Raw genomic sequence first — 26,216 nt, 5'->3', positions numbered from 1 at the left:
AGCATTGTGTTGGTCAACCCCACCATACGGCATCCAATGATGCCACAAGCAGAAGATGAATTGGCAGTCAGTCAGTCCTGATTGACCCCAACAGAGCCAGAACACTGAGTTTTGACTTGTAAGTAAAACAGCACCTAACACTATGTATTGTGAACTATCTTGTATAAGTACTATTTTATTGATTACAGAACAGACCTGATGTATTTGCTATATTGTTATCCTTCACATCACGTTCACAGAAAAAATTTTTCTTACGTCTTGTTTTAGATTGCAAGAAGATATTTATTAAATTACGTTGTGATTTAGGTTGGTAAGTTAGACAAGATTTCATTTGTTTTGGGTCTGTTGGGATTATGTGTGAGCAGCCAATCTGCAAGCCATATCACAGGATCTACAGGTTTCACTTTGCAAACAGCAGTCAATCCTTCAACCAAAGTAGGGTTTACTTTTTCTGCCAAGTAGAATGTTGGATGGTGTCCTTTCAGTGTAGATTCCAACATCACTGTAAAGAGGAAGGAACTGAAATAAGTATACGGTAAGTATCTAAACATGTGCATTAGATTAGAGATTAGATTAGATTAATACTTTTTCCATAGATCATGAATACAACACTTTGTAATGATGTGGCACATGTCAAGTATTAACAGCACTATTAAATTTACATCTGAGTTTTCTAAGGTTGATAAAGTCTATGGTTTTGACGATCACTTAAATGCACAGTCATACATATCAATCATCTATATTCAGACAGTAGCCTATATACCAGAATCTAGTAAAAGTTGTTTGAATATAAATGCAATTTACTTTTGGTAGTACTTTGTATTAGTTAACTTTCTATCTGCACAATATCTTAGACCAAAATTATCAGTATTAACTGTATACTGATTGTTATGTAATATATATATAATACTAACCTAGAAGTACCTAAAGTAACTTATATTACAACCACATCCTACACTCAGTAGGCAGAAAACCTATATTGTCTTTGCAGTCAACGGAAAGTAGAGTCAGTACTAAAGCATCAATAGTTGCAGAAACTTATTAAGAATTTCAGAATGTATATTACTTCTACAGGTATTAAAAACACAGAATCTAAGTTGCATATTTCCATTCACTAAGAAGTTACAGAATGTGTTTAGAGGAAATCAGCTTATAGCTTAATTTGCATTGTTTTATGTAATTTATTTTCTGATTGAAAAGCATGGCAATATGCTGGCCAGTTATATTATTTTATTTTGAACAATAAGCTACCTTTATTTTTATTTTACTTTATTTATTGCCTGCAGTGATTTATACTTAACAATTTTTCAGTCTCTCTCGCTCTCTCTCTCTTTCTGGTATTAAACAATGAGAAATTCTTCTATGAAATATTGTGAATAGTAAATAGTGATTTATACACTTATTAATCATCTTATATGGGTACAGGAGACACAACAAAAAATTAGCAGTGTAGTTTGTTTGTAGTTCATGAGATGAAGCATTATTCTACAATTAGTAATTTATATCCTTATAACAAACATTTATATTTTCATAACAGGTTACTGATCAGTGATATCCTGCTTAAATTTTGTTTGTCATTCATGATCTGTTCCAACAAGTAATAACACGTCTGTTTCTGGAATATCAGCAAGCTTCTTGACAAAATAGATCATGGTTGAATGGCTGGATCTCTGTGTCAATGGACACAGTATTTTGGCAAACAACCACATTTCCGTCATCAAATATGCTGAAAAATTAAATAACTAGGAACTGGCACCAGGCATGAGCCTCATACAGAATGCCAGGTTGGAGAGAGGAGATATAATTCTGGTGCCAATTCCTAGGAATTCAGTTCATCGGTGCACTTTATGATGGTAATGTGGTCATTTGCCAAAATATTGTTCCCGTTGGACACTGACTTCCAGCCAATCAACCGTGAACTATTTCTTAACTAATTATGCCAGGAGAAACTGAAGAAATGCATCACATACCCCTACAGGGAGGAGATGTATCACAGCATGAAAAGATTTGACGAGCTGCACCACTGGAAAAGCCATCTGCTGACTTCCTTTACACTCATTATAAGATGCTTTGAAGAAAATGTGGTGCTGAAATTTGAGAAGGTAATGCATCACATCAACTTGGTGGCAGCCAGAAGAATGCAGAAATGTGCCAGCCTAGCCATGTTACAGGAGAAAGTATGCCTTGAGTATGTCTTACTCTTTGGTGCCTGGATTTGACCATTACAGGGCCACTGAAATAACATCTACAGCTGGCCGACCAGTTCAGTTCTTGGACATGGGAATGGACTGATGGTGTCACCTGGGACACAGAAGACTCCATATGAAGGAAGGCCACTGGACATCAAACATCAAAATCTGAGTGTGTATCAGAGAGAATACCTCTTGATGCTGCCTGAAAGGCCATCATAAGTTTCATGGCCAAGCTACTAGATAGGGGTCATGCTCTTCTGTGAAATAAACCTATGAAACCAAACATTTCTATCAACACTAATGCTATCTAGAGAGTTGAGAGGAAGATCATGGCATTTCTCAAAGAATCTACCTTTCCTGATGAACTTTTCAAGAATCTACGAAAGTGAGTCCCTGTTCCACTGAGATTTTATGGACTTTAAAAGGCCTTTACACCCCCCCCCGCCTCCCCCCCTCTCCTCCCGGTTGGCAACACTGGTACACCAAAGCATTTCCACACTAAGTACCTGATGTTGAAAAATGTCCACATAATATTCCCAGCTTCATGGATATTGCTGCCTTAACAACTTCAAGGTTGGTGATTCTGACATCCTTGTGAGTGTCAATGTTGTCTCTTTTCATCAGAATGCCTTTGCAAATTTGACAGAGACAAACTTTTCAGACAGGTCTTGACATTGACATACTTTCATTTCAATGGTGGTTACTACTAGCGGACAGAAGGCGTAGCTGTGGGGAGTCCACCTTCACCAGTTGTCACCAACATGTATGTGGAACACTTCAAGGAGGAAGCCCTAAGAAACCTACCTGTTTCTTGTGGTATGTTGATGACACCTTATCATATGACCAAATGGAAGAGATCAGCAGAATGATTTTCTTAACCATCTTAGTTTCATACAACAGAACATCAACTTATAACAGAAGCTGAAGAGGTTGCAGTGTTCCTTTTTCTGGATGTCCTGGTAAAAAGAAAAGAAGAGCTGACAGCATGTTGGGCCACAGCATGTATTGTAAGAGTGGCCACCACCAGGCACAGAGAAACAGCATTCTCAAAACACTGGTACACAGAGCTTGCACCCTCTCTGACAAGGAGAACCTCAACCCTGAACTGGAACATATGAGGAAAATGTTCGGGGAAAAGTGCTGCCATTTATTCCATTTTATGGTACACTATCCAGGGAGATTGGATGCATTCTTTGGGAAGTGGAAACTGTCTTCTTTACACGAGATAAAACACAGGCACTATTTGATAGAAATTCAGGGTCTATTAGATCGCCTGACAATGAGGCATGACTCACATTGGCCAAACTCAGTGTACTGTCAAAAATCATTGCTGAGAACACCAATGGCACATCAGGCCGCCTCAACCTAACAGGTCAGCAGTTGCAGAACATTGCCTTCCAGAATTACACTGGAGAGATTATGACCATACTAAGGTTCCGACACAGATGTCTAACTTCTGTGACCATGTAATTAAAAAATTTATTGAGATTTGAGCAAGGGAGCCACTGATTGTTACATCCTTAGTAAAGCCTTGAAACCCAAAATGAGTCTGGTTAAGAAGAAGAAGAAGAAGAAGAAGAAGAAGGAGATATCCTACAATGAACTGACCTCAGGGAGAGGCAGAGCCACAGCAGAGATGCTACCAGCATGTATCCCTAGGCATGAACCCCAGATGTTATGATTTGGTGGCAGGAGGAAGGGAGGAGATATTGGACATATGCCCATACCTGGGTGCAGACCTCATGCTGAATGCCAGATAGGAACGAGGAGATATAAGCCCAGCATCAGCTCTTAGGCATCCAGTTGGTCAGAGCACCTGATGACGGCAATGTGGTCATTTGCTGAACTATTGTACCCGTTGGACACTGACATCCACGCATTCACTTGGGAGTTATTTCATTATGAATTATTCAGGAGAAGCTGAAGAATAACAGTTAGCTTCTTATGTGGTGGACCAAGCTTCATGGTCAGAATGGTCTTGCCTTTAAGTCAATTAGTTAGTTATTTGCATGTTCCAGGACTTGTAATTGCAACCCCTTACTATTATATGGAATGAGTCCCTTTTACAATTGAAGTGCAGCCTCTCAGTGGAAAATATTACAGACTGCTGACCATTTAGATTAGCATTTAAAGGTGTTTTTTTTTACATGCATTGATGTGAATTAAGTTTTTATTTGAAGTTGATTTAATTATCCACTAAATTCTTAAATACTTTACATAACTGCGTAGGTGATCAAAGATTTTTTATGGCGGAATGCTTTACTTCTTTCTGTGCCAACTACAGTCAGTGGTGTATAGTGTAAATAATTTCTCATTCTTCTTCTCCTTTTTCTTTTCCTTCTCCTTTCTTTATTATGCCCAATTAAAGAGCACGTGTAAACTTGTTACCTTGGTCTGACAGTTTCTTTTTATTCTTGTCATCCCAAAATCTCTTCATGATGGCTCTTTGTTGTTTCTTGATTTCCACTGTTTTCCATGATCCTTTTATCCTTCTCTGTGAATGTGTGATTTGCAACTAGGATTCCAAAGGCTTTACACAATCTAATGGTATCTTGTGTGGCATTCATTTCTCCTAAGTCCTACATAATTGCTTCTAATCAAGTAATTTTCACCTATTATAAATTTATTATATTTCGTGGATTTTAGTTAATCTAGTGTTGTCCATTCGGCAGCTGTAACCATAGAACTCCATGAATCTTTTATATATCGCATCAGTGAACTTATCTACTGTTGTGTATATGTCTGTAGTTTTTCTTTTAACCCATATGCCATTTATATTAATAGGGGCCATATTTTTTCTGAGAATTTTGCACTCTTCCTTTTCAACTTCATAAAATTTTGAGTGGCCTCCTAGAGATGTAGTTTCTGAAACATATAATGCTTCAGGCAAAACAACTGTGTCCTAATGCTGAAGTTTCACATTATGACACATTACTTATTTCTCACAGTAAATCCATATTATGCTGTATGCTTTCTAGAATTTAATGGCTGTTTCTAAATTGGGGATCTTCTGATGTTTTAATGTAATTTGTCCATTAAATGAGTCTTCTTATGTGATATTTGAAGGCCTGTCTTTGATGGTATCTTGTGTAGCTTCTCTATGGCATAATTTGTTTCAGCATTAGTCTTAGTGAAGATAACTAGGATTGATTGTAGTACTTTCGTCGTCAGCATACAGAAGTATTTCTGCTTGTTGTCTACATGATAGAAAATTATTTATATATAACAAGAACCCATTATCAATCCTAGTGGTACACCTGAAGTCATTTTTCCTCACTCTGAAGATACTATTTCATTGTGTACACTTTCTGAGTTATTTAATGCAGCACTCTGCATCCTTTTAGTCAGGCAGGATGAAAACCAGTGTCCATAAGATCTCTGATACTTTCAAATATAAATGGTGTATTAGGATTCTCACATGCATAAATTTTTCCAGTACCTTCAAGGAGGAGGTAAGTAGTGAGACTGGTTGGTAATCATTAATATCCGTCATACTATCTTTTCTGTAAAGAGGTTATATGTTGCATATGTGAGTGGATACTGTAGTAACCCTGTAATACACGAGACCACTCCAAGTAATGCAAATATGGCTTTATCCATGAAGCACTCAACAATAATGGAAAACAGACTCCTGTGGATCCCCAAGTAACAAGATACAGTACACTAATGTGAACGGCACCCTGAAAGGACATACAAGAGAAGTCAGTCAGTGCTGCTCTTGCACATACATGTATGAGTCACTGGCAGATGGCATGGTGAAGACCTTGCTGTATGCATGCCTCCCACAAGTGGCCTCTGGTGGCTGGCTCAAGCTGATACAGTTGGCGGCCAATTCAAACACACATGCGTGACAACACCACACTAAGTGCACTCATACTCAGACGCAATAATCACAGGATGTAACAGATACATTGCATATATGTGAAGAAGGGATTTTAGTACTTTACCTGAGACATTTTCAACTCCATGACTTTCTAAATTGGTCCTGAAGGAGTTAACTGCATTCTTAATTTCTTACTCAGAACATGAGGCAATTGTAATTGTCCTTATGTATGAGGCACTATTTTCTGCATATATTTTATTGTTTTATTCCTTGAACTGTCCATGCCAGTTTTCTGAGCTGATTCAAGGAAGTGATTATTAAATACCCAACTTCTGTCAGTTATTATGTGCCTGTTCCCCCCCCCCCCCCCTCCCTACAATCACTTTCCTTTACACTGCAACCAAATTTTTGATCACTTATCCAGTAATATAAAATGTCTGATAGACAGCAACGTAAAATTTCGAAACAAACTGAGAAGGTTTCTCTTCGGTAATCCCCTCTCTTCCATAGAAGAGTTTTTATTAACGTAATGTGTAAAAGTTAGTGGGTAGGAATTAATAACTCTGTCTGTCTTTTGTTTAAGGAATAAAAAATGAACACTTGTAAATGATCAGCATGTAGCTACATTATTATGAAGTGAGCATTCAGCCAGAGACTGTGGTCTGTTTGTGTGAACTGCACTTGCGCGCGCGTGTGTATGTGTGTGTGTTTGTGTGTGTATGTGTTTTGTCTACTTTCAATGAATGAAGGACTTGTTGGCCAAAAACTCACTTTCTGACAGTCTTTTTGTTGTGCCTATCTGCAACTCAGCGTCTCTGCTATGTGATGAGTAGCAATTATCCTTTTCATAATATTGTTACATTCCATCCTGGATTTTCCATTGTTTGATCAGCATGTAGCCATATTTACAAAATAATTTGTGATGGCAGTATAAAAAGATTCATTCCACATCATTACGAATCATCATGCAGAAGTTCCGTGGAACATGAAACTAACTAACTAACTACAGTACCATATTTTTTGTAATGTGAAATAATAACAATTTCATTTTTGTTGCACATGGTACTTTGATTTCTTTTGTAATCAAAGGATTCTTTAACGAGTTTTTAGTTCCACACTGTTTTCTTGGGAGAGCAGCTGCTAAAGATTGACAGAAACCCATTTATAAATACATCAAATTCATTAATTACTCTTAAATGTTTCTTTAATATCACTTCTTTGTAATCAGATAAACTGTTTAGTATAACTGGTTATGCCTCGGGGTCAGAGTGCCTGTTCCCTACTGAATATACATCCATACAATCTACATCTACATCTTCATTCACACTCCGCACGCCACCCTACGGTGTGTGGCAGAGGGTACCTTGAGTACCTCTATCGGCCCTCCCTTCTATTCCAGCCTCATATTGTTCGTGGAAAGAAAGATTGTCAGTATGCCTGTGTGTGGGCTCTAATCTCTCTGATTTTATCCTCATGGTCTCTTCGCGAGATATACGTAGGAGGGAGCAATATACTACTTCACACCTCGGTGAAGGTATGTTCTCGAAACTTCAACAAAAGCCCATACCGAGCTACTGAGTGTCTCTCTTGCAGAGTCTTCCACTGGAGTTTATCTATAATCTCCATAAGGCTTTTGCGATTACTAAATGATCCTGTAACAAAGTGCACTGCTCTCCGTTGGATCTTCTCTATCTCTTTTATCAACCCTATCTGGTATGGATCCCACACCAGTGAGCAGTATGCAGTGGGTGAACAAGTGTACTGTAACCTACTTCCTTTGTTTTCGGACAGCATTTCCTTAAGATTCTTCCAATGAATCTCAGTCTGGCATCTATCTGCATTACCGACGATTAATTTTATTTGGTCATTCCATTTTAAATTACTCCTAATGCCTACTCCCATATAATTTGTGGAATTAACTGCTTCCAGTTGCTGACCTGTTATATTGTAGCTAAATGATAAATGATCTTTCTTTCTATGTATTCACAGCATTTTACACTTGTCTACATTGAGATTCAATTGCCATTCCCTGCACCATGTGTCAATTAGCTGCAGATCCTCCTGCATTTCATTACAATTTTCCATTGTTACAACCTCTCGATATACTACAGCATCATCCACAAAAAGCCTCAGTGAACTTCTGATGTTATCCACAAGGTCATTTATATATATTGTGAATAGCAATGGTCCTATGACATTCCCCTGCGGCACACCTGAAATCACTCTTACTTCGGAAGACTTCTCTCCATTGAGAATGACATGCTGCATTCTGTTATCTAGGAACTCTTCAATCCAATCACACAATTGGTCTGATAATCCATATGCTCTTACTTTGTTCATTAAACGACTGCGGGGAACTGTATCAAATGCCTTGCGGAAGTCAAGAAACACGGCATCTATCTATCTGGGAACCTGTGTCTATGGCCCTCTGAGTCTCGTGGATGAATAGCGTGAGCTGGGTTTCACATGATTGTCTTTTTTGAAACCCATGCTGATTCCTACAGAGTAGATTTCTAGTCTCCAGAAACGTCATTATACGCTGACATAATATGTGTTTCAAAATTCTACAACTGATCAACATTAGAGATATAGGTCTATAGTTTTGCACATCTGTTCAACGTCCCTTCTTGAAAATGGGGATGACCTGTGCCCTTTTCCAATCTTTTGGAATGCTACACTCTTCTAGAGACCTATGGTACACTGCTGCAAGAAGGGGGGGGGGGCAAGTTCCTTCGCGTACTCTGTGTAAAATCGAACTGGTATCCCATCAGGTCCAGCGGCCTTTCCTCTTTTGAGCGATTTTAATTGTTTTTCTATCCCTCTGTCATCTATTTTGACATCTACCATTTTGTCAGCTGTGCGACAGTCTAGAGAAGGAACTACAGTGCAGTCTTCCTCTGTGAAATAGCTTTGGAAAAAGACAATTAGTATTTTGGCCTTTAGTATGTCATCCTCTGTTTCAGTACCATTTTGGTCACAGAATCACATTTAAATATGGCATCGTATCTATTTTGTCATCAGTAATTATTAGTTTGCATAATAATTACAACAAAATAACTTTATAAACATATATTGAGCACAGTGAAAAATTAAATGTGTTAAAGATCCGTTTCTTTTTATATGCAATTCTGACAAAGCCAGTTTGTTGTGGTGACTGTTAAATATCTTTCTTTGATTTAGCTCACAAATTGCAAAACCTTCTGAACCTTTCATGCTAATTAAGGCCACAGAAGCATGGTCGTTTCTGAATGTAGGTCTACTTCTGACCAAAAAGTGATTCTGCTTTCATAATGAAATATTTTCATAAAACTTTTACTCTGCTGTTTCACTTCCTTGGGGGCTAAATTTCCAAAAATGCTGAAATGCATTTTTTTTTTTTTAATTTCTGACCAAGAAACCGTACACCAATTTCCACATTTCTAGCTTCAAAATTGCCTTAATAATGACATATTTCAGAAAACCTGTCATCTCCTATTTCAACCTTTAGGGGTTTAAACTATGCCTCAGTATAAGATCAACACCCTCTCGAAATTTCAAGTTTCCGTCCTTTGTAGTTTGGGTTTTGTGATGATGAGTCAGTAAGTCAGGACATTTCCTTTTATGCATAGGGATAGATAATTTATGCTTTGGTTTTCTGATGTAATGGACATCCACAAAGATCTCTTCACTGTGGGTCTAAGGTAAAAGAAATGTGTATAATCTCAACTCATCTATTACCATTCAGTCACAATATGCTAAGTTAAACACTGAAAAGTTCAAAGTAATTTTCAAATTGATCACTGCCTCTCTAACATTTATTGGCTACAGCCATTTGTTGTGCTCTAATTCTTTGTGGAATAGGTGTCATTAGTTCCATAACTATGTTGTTATTATGTAAACAATATGGGTTACTGTGTAATGAAATGAGTTACTATGTAACATATTCAAATAATCTGATGATGACTTTGTAGCAAGTTGGAACCAGTAATGGTAACATTTGATAACTTAACTGTTGAAATAAGTTCAGACTTAATCCAGAGTATCTGTTGCAGATGCCATCAGAAGAGATCCATAATTTTTGTAAAGAATATTTTACTACGCTTAAAAATGTGATACTAAGTGTAAGATTCTGACTTGTTAGACAAGTGTACTGCTAATGCCCATCAAGCAGTCATGATCATATTGGATAATGATTTGTGGTCATTGTCTTGGAACTTATAGTCTCAGTATATTGCTTCCAGCAAACATATCTGTTTGCCTTCATAAGTGATGAAAATGATGCCCCACTTATTACACTAGCTCCTATGGCTGAAAAATTCTCTTTAGTAAAATGTTAAGTTTAACAGGAAGTGGAGAATACACTTTCTTTGCGAAAAATAAAGTACTCGGTTAAGTCATCATTTATAATGCTCAACATATCACTGAAGATTAGCATTTGAGCAATTAATAAATAAGCTCACATTACTCAACACCGGCACATTGTCTGATATGTGCCTGGAAGCAAACTAACATGGCACAGGCCCATAATTTATCAACTTGTCAGTTTGTCAGAACTTGGTTGCTTTCACTTGCAAACAGAACACATATACTGCTCATTCATTTATTATCAATGAAAGTCCTACATCTGCAGCTATACTCTGCAAACCACTGTGAAGTATATGGCAGAGGGTACTTCCCACCGTACCACTCAGAGCTTCTTCCAGTTCCCGTTGTGTACACAGTGTGGAAAGAATGAGTGTTTAAATGCCTCTGTGAATGCTTTAGTTGATCTACTCTTGTGTTTGCAGTCCTTATGAGAGCAATATACTGAAAATGGTAGTATATTCCTAGATTTATTACTTAGTTCTGGTTCTTGAAATGTTGAAAGTAGGTTTCATGGGATGTTTCGCACCTGTCTTCAAGTGTCATACAACAAATAAATAGGAAAGCTGTTATTCATGCAAGTTTTTTCTGTTGATGGCTCCATCAGTGGGTGTTTTTCACAAATAGAAAATTAATTACAAAGCAAATGTACTCTTTGACATTTTGTGGCTATAGTTTGCATAAGATCCTTTATCATCACAGAAGTTCTCTCTGAAAAAGTGGAAAAACATGTCAATGCTAGGATTTAAGGTTATTTCACTTTAATAAACTAATTCTCCGTGTAGCTCTGTACATGACTTTCTGCTTAGTAATGCGAATTTATACCAATAATTAGAAACATTTGACATTAAATAAACTTGTATCACATGGACTTACTTTCAGGAAAAAAGAAGTGTAGCTCTTTCTCAGCCATTTCTTCAGAGTCACTCCCATGAAGTGCATTTCTGATTTCATCATCTGGATTTCCAAATTTTGCTCGAAGTGTTTTAGGGTACTCCACTCTTGCAACTTTAACACACTTTGGGCCCATAAGAAGCTTCCAGTCTTCTATAGCATTTGTTTTTGTTAAGCAAAGAGCAATGACTGGGCCACTGGACATGTGTGCTACTAGTAGCGGGAAGTACAGATTCCCATAATGTTGAAAATACAGTTCACTCACCTGCTCTGGAGTGAGATGGACTTTCCTCTCCTACAGAAAACAAATATGGTTTTATTAGATGTTGTATATTATAATTATTGTATTACTACTTAATCAAGGAGATGAAGCAAGATGAGTATATTTCAGTGAATGTGATGGCAATTGAAGGATTGCAGATTTCAATACTTATTTCTCAAATGAATAAAATTACTTTCTGGAGAATATAATTATGGCTAGTAATGAATTGAGCCACAGCTGTTTGCCACATTTTTTTGGGCTTTGAGAAACTACAACACTCAAAAATTTTGATTTTGTTGGTATCATTTCTCTTTAGTACATTGCATTCTGAAATTCTTAATATTTTCATTGATTCAGCAAAAGGAAAGCCTATATCATGAAGACTGAAGAGATGAGGTACAGCCACAAATGTGAATATCATGTTTAACAGCATACTGACATGGTTTATAGTCAAGAATAAAGAATTTTTAAAAATGAATCTTTGAAATGATTTTAATTGTCTATAGTACAGCAAATAGCATCAGTGAAATAAACTCTGTAATCAATAAAGTTGGAACTGTCATTAGTAAATTAGAACTGCTGGAGCATAACTGCAACAAAAAGTATCCAATGAAGCAAGCTCAGTAATCGGTAGTGTTTGAGCTCTTGACATTAATCAGGTGGCTAAATCAAACTCTCCATATTCAGCATAAAGAGTATTTAGTATTGTATGCACTACTTTTTATTCATAGCTGTACATTAATGGCTACAAATAGGGAAATGAAACCCAGTAACATTACCAAATCTTTAATTTTCAGATTTGTGTCACTCATTCCCAAAAAAGATGTATGGTAAATGCTCCTTGAATGGTGGCAATGAATGCTGACTGACTTCTCAATAGAGAACTGAATGTATGTTAGCACCATCCACTCTTTCAAACTTCTGCTGATGAAAGATGTGAACTGCTTATGAGGAAAATTTTGAAAACTAAGATAAAGGCATTACCTGTGGTGATTTCAACACTGACATGATCAACTGGGATGAATGTGTTACAAGGACCTTTTTTTTACTACACTAAGATCTCTAAATCTACAGTGTACAAACTGCAGGCCCATACAGAATAATGCCTGCTTGCATACATTATGGTTCATTTTTCTAGAGATATGTATGATGCTAGACTTGTTAGTGGAGCACTAGCAGACTATGAACCCTTACTTTTAACATTTTGCTGTGATCAGTTGTTTAAGTCAGACTCATCAGCCAGCATCAAGTCTAATGCTACATAGGTAAGAGGCCAGAAAGATGAATATATTAATCTATTTGTTGACAGATCAGCTGATGTTATCAGGGGCTTATGTACAACACACAACCTGGGGAGGGCACTGGGGAAGAAGCGTTTGATTATTTTCATCAAAAATCACTGAAATATGGTACTATTGTTAACCATTAACCAAAATTAGCCCTAAGCATAAACAGAAAAAGAAACAGCTCAAATGGTATACAGATGAGCTGGCTCATATTAAGGAAGATGTGCTCAGACTGTACAAGAGCCTGAGCTGGATGACACCTGATATAGATCTTTTTTATGATGTAAAAAGAACTACAAAGACAAACTGACCCTGGCCATAAAACTTGCATGTGAACATGCTCCCAATGAATGTAAAGCAGAATGAGACACAATTAATGAAGAAAAGTCTCAAACCCACACGCAAGATGTAGCACTGGACCCTGAAGAAGTAAAAAGTTACTATATAACTCCTGTGAAGAAGTTGTAAGACAAAATTAAACAAAATGACACTTGTGCTTCTTGGTGCTGAGCCACCTAAGGGGTATGACTTCCAATAGAATGTTGTCACCCTCAAGGATATTATAAAAGCTGTGTCAAGATCCTCAAACCCCAGAAGTAGGGACTGTTATTGGTTCTCCAACTATGTGACTAAAAAAATAATACATCTCATTTGTCAACCTCTCTATATCATTTTCAATATTTGTTTAGAATCTAAAGTTTTCCCTGATGCACTCAAACTTGCTAAAGTGATAACAATCTTTAAAGAGGCAGATAAGCATTGCCCCAAAACTACTGACCAATTTCTATTTTCCCAATTTTCTCCAAAGTTTTTAGGATCTAATGTACAACTAGCTAAATAGTTATTTGGAAGGCATTATCTTCTCTCCAACAGACAGTTTGTATTCCAATATGACAAAAATACCACTGCTACAGTCACTGAAGTTGTTAACCAGGTGTTAATTGCATTTGAACATAAATGTCTAGTGTCATTATACTTTGTGATCTCTGCAAAGCCATTGGCTGTATACTGTTTAACACCGTACTTGCAAAACTGACATATTAAGGCATATACAGCCCATCTTTAGATGCATTTGATTCATATCTAAGCAACAGAAAGCAGTTTGTATCAGTCAAAACCAGATGCTCTTCTTTCAAGGAAGTTTGGATTGGAGTGCCACTGTTCATCACTGCAATTAACTCTCTGCCTAACCATGCAGCATGTAGAAGCAGATTCCATACTGTGTTATGCATATGACACAACACTGCTCAGTACCCACCATGACATGACAGAACTGCATATGGCAACACAGGAAAAATTAGAACTAGCAATGAATTGGTTTTCTTCCAATGAACTCCTGCACAGTTCTGACAAAACACAACAACTAATTGTGAGTCAGGCTACAGCTGTGGAAAGTAAATCAGTAAAGCTGTTAGGCTTTCACATTGACTGGAAATTAAACTGGGAACAATGTATTAGCTATATCTGCAAGGGAATTGCAAGAGTAAGCTACCTCATGTGGAAACTGATGGATGTAGTCACTGGTGAGTCTCTGAGGGTTGCATATTTTGGCCTATTTCTATCACACATATCCTACAGCAGAGTGCTATTGGGACATTCCAGCTATGCCAGTGAAATTCTGAAAATAAAAAAAAAAAAAAAGTCACCGGAATAATAAGCAGAGTTACACCTAAGGAACACTGCCATCCCCTCCTTATCATGCTCCAGATATTAACTGTTGTTAATTTATGCATATACACAACATTGCTTCATGTCAAAAACAACATAAATGAGTCCACTGCCAGAGAAATGATACAGCCTCACAATACCAGAGGCAAACTGAATCTTGATATACTGAGACACAGACTCACAAAGACTACAGACTCACAAAGACTACAGACTCACAAAGACTACAGACTCACACAAAACAACAGACTTAATACTTTTTAATGAACTTCCACTACCTGCTTGGACATTGCTCTATAATATTTTCAAAGTTAAGGTGTACGATTGGTTACTCTAACACCCATTCAACAAGAGTAAAAGATATGGAACTAAATTGTAAAAACTTCACTGTAAAAATTATTATTAATTGTATCTTTAATGTTCAAACCTATTCTGCTATAAGTGGTCAATGGTGAATAAACTGGTTTATTGCCTGTTGGCTTTTGTCTCTTAACTTTGGCTGGTGTTTATATAATGATTTTTCTGATATTTCACCACTATGAGTTGTTAGGATTGTCAAAGCTTCTCCCTCCATTGCTAATGGTGGAGGATGAATCTTTGACAATACCAGCTACTTGTGCTACCAAAACGTCAGAAAAATCACTAAACAAACATTAGCTGAATTTCCTGAGATGAAAGACAATGGTCAGTACCATACATCGGTGAAGTAGATTGTATATAAAATGCAGACTACCAACAGCAAGAAAATCATTTCTGAAAAACAGAATTTTATAAAAAGTGAATATAAATTTAAGTGTCAAAGAGTTATTTCTGTAGCTATTTGTTTGGAGTGTAGCTTGTACAGAAGTGAAACATCAATGATAAACAGATCAGATAATAAAAGAATAGAAACTTTTGAAATGAGATGCTACAGAATAAAGCTGAAGATTACATGAGTAGATTGAATAACTAATGAGGAGGTACTGGATTGAACTGGGGAGAAAAGAGATATCATTATGTTTAAAAACTTAGAAACTGGTAAAAAACATGATTGGCTCTTATTATACAAGGTTTTTGGATTGACTGCAAAGTGAGTTGAAATTGAAGTGACCAATGTTAGCATGTAAAGGAGTGTTCTACCACAGAGACATTGGGCTCAGTTGGTCTTCACAACTTCACAATAATTCCCGACCATCCATTTTCTCAGATTAGAGATTAGACAGCATACATTTTCCAAACTCAGAACTGTTGTTGAGATGGAAAAAATTCTTTGAACGAGGTGCTGTGCTGTAAATGCATCAACCTTTTTTTTATGGGATTGCAGTGTGACTATTTATCCACATAACAGGTGTTCCAGACTGCACACTGTCTTGGGCCTGGCAGCAATACCACCCAGCTTTTAGGAGGAAAATTAACAGGAGCAGGTCCAAAGGTCATGACCCTCTTCCTTGGATCCAAACCTCTTAATTTTCCTGCTAAAACTGGGTAGCACTGCTGCTGGATCCAAGAAACTGTGTGGCCCCTAACAATTTTATCAATTAAAGACACAAAGTCTGAAAATGAGTCCATGATCATATTTTTGGCACTTTATTTTACAGATCCATCTTTATCATACAAACTTTTACACTTCACTATTACTGGTTTTGGTTATTGCCATCTTCAGATCATAAAATATTCTGATGTAGTATCAACATCAAACTAAACATGTAGGTACATAGTAAGTGCACTTACTATGTACCTACATGTTTAATTTGACATTGATACTATATCAGAATATTTTATGATCTGAAGATGCCAGTAGCTAAAACCACTAATAGTGAAGGGTAAAAGTTTTAGTGATCAAGACAGACCTGTAAAATAAAACCCTGACAATGTTACATGGATAAATCACCTCTCATATGTTTACAGTATACTACCAGTGAATTGTAGACAACCATTTGCTTTACCTACAACTGAGCCTATGTGGTCCTTCCACATCATATTTCTACACATTGTTACTCCTAAATGTGTATATGGCTTGACAAGTAGGTTAGAGAATTTAAAAAGAGAAACTGAACTACTAGGTTGAAGTTAGGTACACCATAATGGGAATTAGTGAAGTGCAGTGGCAAGAAGAACAGGAATTCAGGTCTAGTATGTACAGGGTTCTCAAAACAAAATCAAATAAGGGAATACAGGTGTGCTACTATGGTCAGCATAGAGAATGCATAATCATAGCAAAGACAGATAAAGAGCCAACATTTACCACAGTCAGAAAAGGAAGATAAGGGAAAATAATCAGATAACATGGAGTAGGGGAAAGGAATTGTAGGACTCGCATTCGAGAGGACGACGGTTCAATCCCGCGTCCGGCCATCCTGATTTAGGTTTTCCATGATTTCCCTAAATCACTCCAGCAAAATGCCGGGATGGTTCCTTTGAAAGGGCACGGACGACTTCCTTCCCCGTCCTTCCATAAAAGAAATGATGAGACCGATGACCTCGCAGTTTGGTCTCTTCCCTCAAAACAAACCAACCCAACCCAAAGGAATTGTAAGAGGTCGGGGGTGAGTGATCTCTACAGTGGATGCTGGATCTGGGCTGTGAACAGTCAGGATAGCCTGTAGTTCATCACCCAGGGCATGGTTGCAATGGTGTGGTAACAGATGTCAGGTGGTAGTGTGATGTTCTATCATGAAAACAGTGTTTTCAAGCAATCTCTTCACTCCATAACAAAGTACAACAAGGATGATTGTTCTGAGAGGCTGCCATGGCTCTCCAAGATGCATTCTGGTTTCAACCTGTGAAAATGTGTTCATTTCAGCAGTGGCCTATTGTTACAGACGGTGTGTGGCGTCTCACTCAAGCAATGACGGTGGACACAGAAATGAGACACGTCAGCACGGCAGCCGTAGCAGTTGACTCAGGTCTCAGGCTGAACTGGCTCTCACCTATGGGCTCATTCACAGTGCACAGTGCCAGGTGGAAAGAAGAAATAAAACTGCAGTTACCAGCATGTACAGTGGCAGCTTACGGCAGTGACTTGTATTTCCTAGGCGATGGCAAACAGAGGCTGTGTTTGCTCACTCAAATGGAGATGACTGTACAGCTACATAGTCCAGGCTTGAGCCCTGGTCCACCAACACAGTCAACCACCAATTGTCAGAAGCTGGCCAGCAGGTGCCCAGCCATTTAGAAAGTGCCAAGTCAGCAGCATCCAGACTTATAGCACAGGCAGCAAGCCCACAGTCAGTGAAGATATAGTCTGGTTATGGCAGCTTGTAGACTGATTTCAATTCTTAGACCATTGTGGACCTCTCCTCATAGCTAGCAGTTGGCAATAACTGATAATGCCTATCTTAATTTGTAATTTGGATGAATGTATGCAAGTGCGGTCTGCAACAATTTTTGAAATGCTAACATTTCTGGTCTCTAATGTGAGATAATGGCATGCCCACTGAGCAACTGTGACATCATCGCTCCAGTTTTCCTGTCATCTCAACAATTTCACAGTCATGTTGGTGTGGTAATGGTGTGACAACCTCACTTTTCAGAAGCGCTGGATGGTGACTTTTGCAATGTCATTGTACTGAATACGTCCTCTTGCACAAGAACACCTACTGCCAAAATTTCTTGTGCCGTCCTTCCTATGACATATGGTGGAGCCATAACAGTACCAGTAATTGAGACACTCATCATAATGACTTAGTGGCATCAATCATCATGGTATTGCTGTATGTGCTGTTCCACAGAAAAGTATCCTTTTTGCATCGATACAAGCCCACTGAACTTTCCTCATTTTTCACACATGTTGTTGTTGTTGTTGTTGTGGTCTTCAGTCCTGAGACTGGTTTGATGCAGCTCTCCACGCTACTGTATCCTGTGCAAGCTTCTTCATCTCCCAGTACCTACTGCAACCTACATCCTTCTGAATCTGCTTGGTGTATTCATCTCTTGGTCTCCCTCTACGATTTTTACCCTCCACGCTGCCCTCCAATACTAAATTTGTGATCCCTTGATGCCTCAGAACATGTCCTACCAACCGATCCCTTCTTCTAGTCAAGTTGTGCCACAAACTCCTCTTCTCCCCAATCCTATTCAGTACCTCCTCATTAGTAATGTGATCTACCCATCTAATCTTCAGCATTCTTCTGTAGTACCACATTTCGAAAGCTTCTATTCTCTTCTTGTCCAAACTATTTATCGTCCATGTTTCACTTCCATACATGGCTACACTCCATACATATACTTTCAAAAACGACTTCCTGACACTTAAATCTATACCCAATGTTAACAAATTTCTCTTCTTCAGAAATGCTTTCCTTGCCATTGCCAGTCTACATTTTATATCCTCTCTACTTCGACCATCATCAGTTATTTTGCTCCCCAAATAGTAAACTCCTTTACTGCTTTAAGTGTCTCATTTCCTAACCTAATTCCCTCAGCATCACTCGACTTAATTCGACTACATTCCATTATCCTCATTTTGCTTTTGTTGATGTTCATCTTATATCCCCCTTTTAAGACACTGTCCATTCCGTTCAACTGCTCTTCCAAGTCCTATGCTGTCTCTGACAGAATTACAATGTCATCGGCGAACCTCAACATTTTTATTTCTTCTCCATGGATTTTAATACCTACTCCAAATTTTTCTTTTGTTTCCTTCACTGCTTGCTCAATATACAGATTGAATAACATCAGGGAGAGGCTAAAACCCTGTCTCACTCCCTTCCCAACCACTGCTTCCCTTTCATACCCCTCAAATCTTATAACTGCCATCTGGTTTCTGTACAAATTGTAAATAGCCTTTCGCTGCTTGTATTTTACCCCTGCCACCTTCAGAATTTGAAAGAGAGTATTCTAGTCAACATTGTCAAAAGCTTTCTCTAAGTCTACAAATGCTAGAAACGTAGGATTGCCTTTTCTTAATCTAGCTTCTAAAATAAGTCGTAGGGTCAGTATTGCCTCACGTGTCCCCATATTTCTACGGAATCGAAACTGATCTTCCCCAAGGTCAGCTTCTACCAGTTTTTCCATTCGTCTGTAAAGAATTCACGTTAGTATTTTGCAGCCGTGACTTATTAAACTGATAGTTCGGTAATTTTCACATCTGTCAACGCCTGCTTTCTTTGGGATTGGAATTATTCTATTCTTCTTCAAGTCTGAGGGTATTTTGCCTGTCTCATACATTTTGCTCACCAGATGGTAGAGTTTTGTCAGGACTGGCTCTTCCAAGGCTGTCAGAAGTTCTAATGGAATGTTGTCTACTCCGGGGCCTTGTTCCAACTCAGGTCTTTCAGTGCTCTGTAGAACTCTTCACGCAGTATCATATCTCCCATTTCATCTTCATCTACATCCTCTTCCATTTCCATATTATTGTCCTCAAGTACATCGCCCTTGTACAGACCCTCTATATACTCTTTCCACCTTTCTGCTTTCCCATCTTTGCTTAGAACTGGGTTTCCATCTGAGCTCTTGATATTCATACAAGTCGTTCTCTTTTCTCCAAAGGTCTCTTTAATTTTCCTGTAGGCAGTATCTATCTTACCTCTAGTGAGATAATCCTCTATCTCCTTACATTTGTCCTCTAGCCATGCCTGCTTAGCCATTTTGCACTTCATGTCGATCTCATTTTTGAGACATTTGTATTCCTTTTTGCCTGCTTCATTTACTGCATTTTTATATTTTCTCCTTTCGTCAATTAAATTCAATATTTCTTCTGTCACCCAAGGATTTCTATTAGCCCTTTCACATATATCCATTAGTATACTGGATCATATTCTAACTAACACAATCAACGGCTATAATAATACTCAAGATCTCCTCCTTCTTGTTAACAAATTCCCTTAACAAATAGTCTTCCAACTGAAAAAAGGTCCCACTTAACTGATTTCTCATGTTTTGGCATTTCTTTTCGTCTATCCAGTGGCTTCTTAACTCTCTCGGAACCTTGTCTCTGCAATAAAAGTGCACCATAACTTTTCCCAGGAATTTCATCCCCAAAACTATGCTCACACATAAATCACTTACGATACTACAAGTAGCCACTAAGACAGTCCCACTTACTTCCCTTACTTTAATGCTAACTACAGGCTGACTCCTTCTTACAATGCTATGTTTCTTTGTGACTTGCCACGCTACATCACGTGAACTGAATCCTAATGAGTTGGTTTGCACTTTAATTGGTTCATCTTTCACAGGGGAGGCCTTTGCAGTAGTACGTCATTGGCAACAGCTTCCCTCATCTGGAACAATGCCTCAATTGATCTCCAACAAGCACTGACAAAGATCAGTTTCCACGTGACACTTCCTCTTAATCCCAGTTAACATTACAAGTATAATCAACGTTATGGACATTCAAATCCTCAGGAGCATGCTACTGAAAGGATTTAGCCTTGTTGGCCTGAAGACTTGTATTAAAAGAATTTTTCCTCATCCTTCTCTTGCCCCCTCCCCCCTTTGCAGGAAGTGCCATCACAACAGGTGGCAAGAGGAGGAGGATATTAGTGTTTAGCATCCCGTCGACAACGAGGTCATTAGAGACGGAGCGCAAGCTCGGGTGAGGGAAGGATGGGGAAGGAAATCGGGCGTGCCCTTTCAAAGGAACCATCCCGGCATTTGCCTGAAGCGATTTAGGGAAATCACGGAAAACCTAAATCAGGATGGCCGGAGACGGGATTGAACCGTCGTCCTCCCGAATGCGAGTCCAGTGTGCTAAGCACTGCGCCACCTCGCTCGGTGGGTGGCAAGAATCTGATGCACTATTTATGACTAAATGTGCCTTATCCACTCTATTATCCACAACACAGTAATGTAACTAATATCATCAATAGCTTCCTGTGCATCCTTCACAGTAGCTACAAAAAATTACCATCTCCTACTGCACTCTGCACATCACAGAAATAATTGGTGCATCTAGGATTACACCTGACCCCAGCTCTCCAGCAAGTACACAACACCCATTAACTTCTAATGAATAGATACCACTGAACCTAAATCAGTATTACCCATCTTGCTACTCACACACTCATTCATTTCAATACAGCACACATTTCTTCATCTGTCACTATAGCTGATTCAGACTCTGAATTTCCGCAAGATATTCGAGCTGCTAATCCCACATCACTTTCCTTAACTTCCACAATCATACTACCTTATACACCAGTTAAACTCTTAATATTACTTTATTTCTCCTAACTATTCAATCTTGCACCTATCTTCCTGTTATTTAAGAGGATATTCCTATTTGAAAATTTAAAAAAAATTTACTTATGTTCTCTGGCATGTCTGCTTTATTGTAGTGTTCATCCTAAGTTCATCAGAAGCTCTGTTATCAAGTTACATGGCAATTTGTGAAAAAGTGTATTCAAAAACCATCCACAGTGGGGAAATTTCAGCGATGACGCAACAGGCATTATGAAAATTTTGAACACGCTTGAGCCTGAGATCAGACCAGCCTGTTACAGTTTTTGCACAAAAGTGGACGAAAAGCATGTCAAGCAAGCAGAAGAGCAGATGAAAGAGACTAACAAAGAGAACAGCACAACTACCAGAAGATGGAGGAGGATTTCCTTTTGGCTCTGGAAGGATTGCCTTATGGACCAGGAATCACTTACTGGAAGTACGTTTAACTTAACTACAAAAAAATGTAACCCAAAACTTTAAATATGTTTTCTCGAAACAATATTTTTCAAATTGTCAGGAAATATAACTCGAGAATGGTACATACAATTTTGATCAGAATTTGATGCTAGCGTTCTAAATTGAATTCTGTATCAGTGTATGGAGCCATTCTGTGATGCCTTGTATAGTCTATTTTCGGAGAACACTTTTGTCTCAGTGTTTTGGGCAAATAATATGATATTTGAACATGTCACCATTTTGTTACAACTTAATATTTTTCAATTATCCTAGATATGGTGATAGGAAATGTATTGAAAATGACTTATAGGAAATTATTTTGCTGCACGTCCAAGAGGAGGGTTTCAGGAGTTCCCACCAATGATCAATGTTCTGGCTGCAAGAAGTCCTTCCACCTGACGTAGTGATCACAGGGACTGTCCAATATGGACACAAAATTGATTTCTTAATGGCAAAAATGAAAAGAATAAATCTATGTTATCAGATTTAGCATTAATTTTTATTTTACTTGAAAAAATCATGAAAAGCCCCTACTTCTCATGTGTTCAAAGAAAGTACTTTTTTTAAAAATCCATCTTTTATTCTACATGTTTGAAAGTTTTACAGCGTGTAGATACATCCTTTAGGAACAATATTTTCATTTCTCCACATAATTTCCATCCCTCTCAACTACCTTACGCCATCTTGGAACCAGTGACTGTATACTCGCACGGTAAAATTCTGGACCAACCTGTTGGAGGCACTGTTTGGCAGCTTGCACAAGGGAGTCATTACCTTCAAACCTTGTTCCACGAGAGTCTTTCAGTTTCCCAAAGAGATGATAGTCACATGGAGCCAGGTCAGGACTGTAAGGTGGGTGTTTCATTGTTGTCCATCCGAATTTTGTGATCACTTCCATGGTTTTGTGACTGACATATTGTCGTGCAACAGCAAAACATCCTGCTTTTGCTGATGTGGCCGAACACGACTCAGTTGAGCTTGAAGTTTCTTCAGTGTCGTCACATATGCATCAGAATTTATGGTGGTTCCACTTGGCATGATGTCCACAAGCAAGAGTCCTTCGGAATCGAAAAACACCATAGCCATAACTTTTCCAGCAGAAGGTGTGGTTTTGCTTTTTTTTTTCCTTGGGTGAATTTGCATGATGTCACTCCATTGATTACCTCTTCGTCTCTGGTGAAAAATGATGGAGCCATGTTTCATCACTTGTCACAATTCTTCCAAGAAATTCATCTCCACCATTCTCATACTGTTCCAAAAGTTCGCTGCATACCGTTTTTCTTGTTTTTTTGTGAGCCACTGTCAACATCCTGGGAACCCACCTGGCACAAACCTTTTTTAACGCCAACACTTTCAGTATTCTGCAAACACTTCCTTCCTCTACCCCAACGTAGCGTGACAATTCGTTCACTGTGATGCATCTGTCAGCAGTTACCAATTCGTTAACTCTCTGCACATTGTCTGGAATGTGTGCAGTACGAGGCCTGCCACTGTGAGGACAATCCTCAATATTGCCGTGCCCACTTTTATCACGTAACCTGGTTGCCCACTGACTAACTGTACTGCGATCGACAGCAGCATCTCCATACACCTTTTTCAACCTCTTGCGGATGTTTCCCGCTGTCTCGTTTTCACAGCTCAGGAATTCTATGACAGCACGTTGCTTCTGACGAATGTCAAATGTAGCAGCCATCTTGAAAGACATGCTGTGACGGCGCCACGCACGGGAACAGGTTTAACTAAGTTTGAAAACAAGCGGGAAGGATGTATCTACACACTGTAAAACTTCCACACATGCAGAATGAAAACTGTATTTTTACAAAAATAGAGTGCATTTCTTTTGGAGTGACCCTCGTACACATCCTTAGGTCAGCAAATCCACACGAGACTGTACAGTTGCAACGAGTTTCCTCTAAATTGAATGTGTTTTAGTGCCATATCCCACTGGAAATTGTGTGGGTCCTTTTTCGGTGAAGCAATTGTGACTGGTGTTCCATAATGAGATTTTCACTCTGCAGGGGAGTGTGCGCTGAAATGAAATTTCCTGGCAGGTTAAAACTGTGTGCCGGACCGAGACTCGAACTCAGGACCTTTGCCTTCCCCAGGCAAGTGCTTTGTAAGCGGTGTTCCTATCTTCATACGCTATAAATATGACTCTTTCTTCAATTGGAAGAAGCTGATCCACATAACTTTCTCTGGCAGTAAGGTGGTGCGTCGTCCCACTGGCATAACACAGTACGCGATTTGTTAAACAACGTCGTATCCGACCAATGGACTGGCCGAAAGGGGCCAGATTTGTTTTGCATGACCTCCAAATTCACAAACGCTCTGATGCCATCCAATTTTTATCTTTGAGGGCTCATAAATGTGTCTCCATTACCAGCTGACCTACCCGACTTTAGAAACAGCATTGTAGCAACAATTACTCCAGAAAAACTGACCGACATTTGGGAAGATCTCGCCTATCGATCTGATGTATGACGAATAGTGCTCACATTGAACACTTGTAAGAAAAACTGTTGGAGTTGCTCTTTCATTTGACGTGTAATTTATATTTGTAAGTTGAATGTAATAAATGCTACAAAGCATTCATTTTGAAACACCCTACATTAGGAACTATTGTTTCTTTAAAGCCGTCCGCACACGGTTAAACTGAAAAGGATGTAATGGGCAGGCGCTCTACATTGGACAACTGGTTGTCGACCAGCTGGCAACGCAGCTCGCACACGGGGCAACTCAGAAACTGCAGTTGCCTTGTGCGAGTGTGGAGAAGAGGAAGTATTGTTTGTCACATCTGGACATCTTTCGGTTACACCCGGCATGTCGAGCACAGAGTCAAGATGAGAGAAACATGTGGTTCTGTGTTATTATTACACACGAATAAGAAAACAAAGAAAATTCTGGATTCATCCGTACATCCAAAGAAGTACAAACTGCAGGCAGTATGTAGCAATCAAGGAGCTTTAATAGACAAATTCGAAATTCATGTTTTTTTTTTTTTTGTTTTTTTTTTTTTTTTTTTTTTTTTTTTGCAAGAACGACTAAACGGGTGGTACGATGATTTGGTGAAGATGATTTCTTCCAAAATAATACATCGTTACTTTTATTTTGAAAACCGAAATATCTTGAACTTTATATACGCGGAAAAGCTCGTTAAATCACTCGTATGTGAACGCCAATGAATTTATATGTAACGGATTCTGGGTTTTCACTGTTCGTTCCCACTTGACAATGTAATTTTACAGAATGACGAAGGCTGCTAATCACATGAAGAATAATGTCAGTATGAGTTACAATTTTTCGTACATTTGCTTCCGATGACGTACTGGACGACGCAACTCAGACCACTTAGCACCTCTGAGTCGTCGGCAACTGGTTAGCTACGACTGCAAGCAATTTACTCAGCAGTCGCGCCTTCTGCGGAACCCTATCTAACTACACAGGAAGTGATTCGCCGCCGACCTGTTACCAACTACATCGGCAACGAGATGCGGAGGGCCTAACTGCAAATGAGAAGAAAATTCAAACGGAACAACCTTCCTATTTCACCTGTTCCCTTTCTTTATCTTCTGGAATAGAAAACTCGAACAATCTCAGCGCAGTGTAGCTACATCAAACAAAATGGTTTGTTTGTGCGCGCTACGTTTAGATGGTGTCCCTCATTTTCAATTTTTAGATAAGAGAAAATAAACTTCTTTGCCAAAATCGCTAATAAATAATCTTTATTCTCGACAATCGGTTTCGGTAGCCACTGTTGCCATCTTCAGGTATGGAAAACATTTATACAGTGTAACTATGTACAAGGAAGTGTAATATTCACTATCAGGTACAATAAATCAGAAATACTACAGACCACGGCAGACAGGTTATTGCCTAATTCTTAAAATAGCAGTAAGAGTACTCTTTCTCACGAATTTCCAGGTACATAACACTGATGCGTCGGCAAGTCAAAACTAAAACAACTAGATATACAGTTATTTAACACATACATATGACTTATGCCACTCACAACAGAGCACATTACCGCAGCCAAGTCGCTGCTAGACTAGCAGGCGTGATCCAGAAAAGGATAGACTTTGATAAATGGATTGACAGGTATCGCTAGTGTAACATGTATATTCTTTCTTGAAATAATTTGTTTGATTACATTACAA

At 38.5% G+C, this 26,216-nt stretch overlaps 1 protein-coding gene across 1 annotated transcript in view; it reads right to left on the bottom strand.

The window, feature by feature from the left end:
* Positions 1–302: 302 nt before the first annotated feature.
* LOC126238883 (thioredoxin domain-containing protein 6-like) overlaps positions 303–26,216 on the bottom strand; it is a 67,382-nt gene continuing 41,468 nt past the window's right edge. The window contains exons 3-4 of the mRNA XM_049947822.1: positions 11,233–11,545; positions 303–502 (exon numbers count right to left, since the gene is read on the bottom strand). Of these exons, the coding sequence (XP_049803779.1) occupies positions 303–502; positions 11,233–11,545 (513 nt within the window). The remainder of the gene's footprint in view (positions 503–11,232; positions 11,546–26,216) is intronic.

The sequence above is a fragment of the Schistocerca nitens genome, chromosome 1, assembly GCF_023898315.1.
Source record: "Schistocerca nitens isolate TAMUIC-IGC-003100 chromosome 1, iqSchNite1.1, whole genome shotgun sequence".
NCBI lineage: Eukaryota > Metazoa > Arthropoda > Insecta > Orthoptera > Acrididae > Schistocerca > Schistocerca nitens.
Note: the sequence above shows the minus strand (reverse complement) of the source record. Positions and strands in the feature narration are given on the sequence as shown.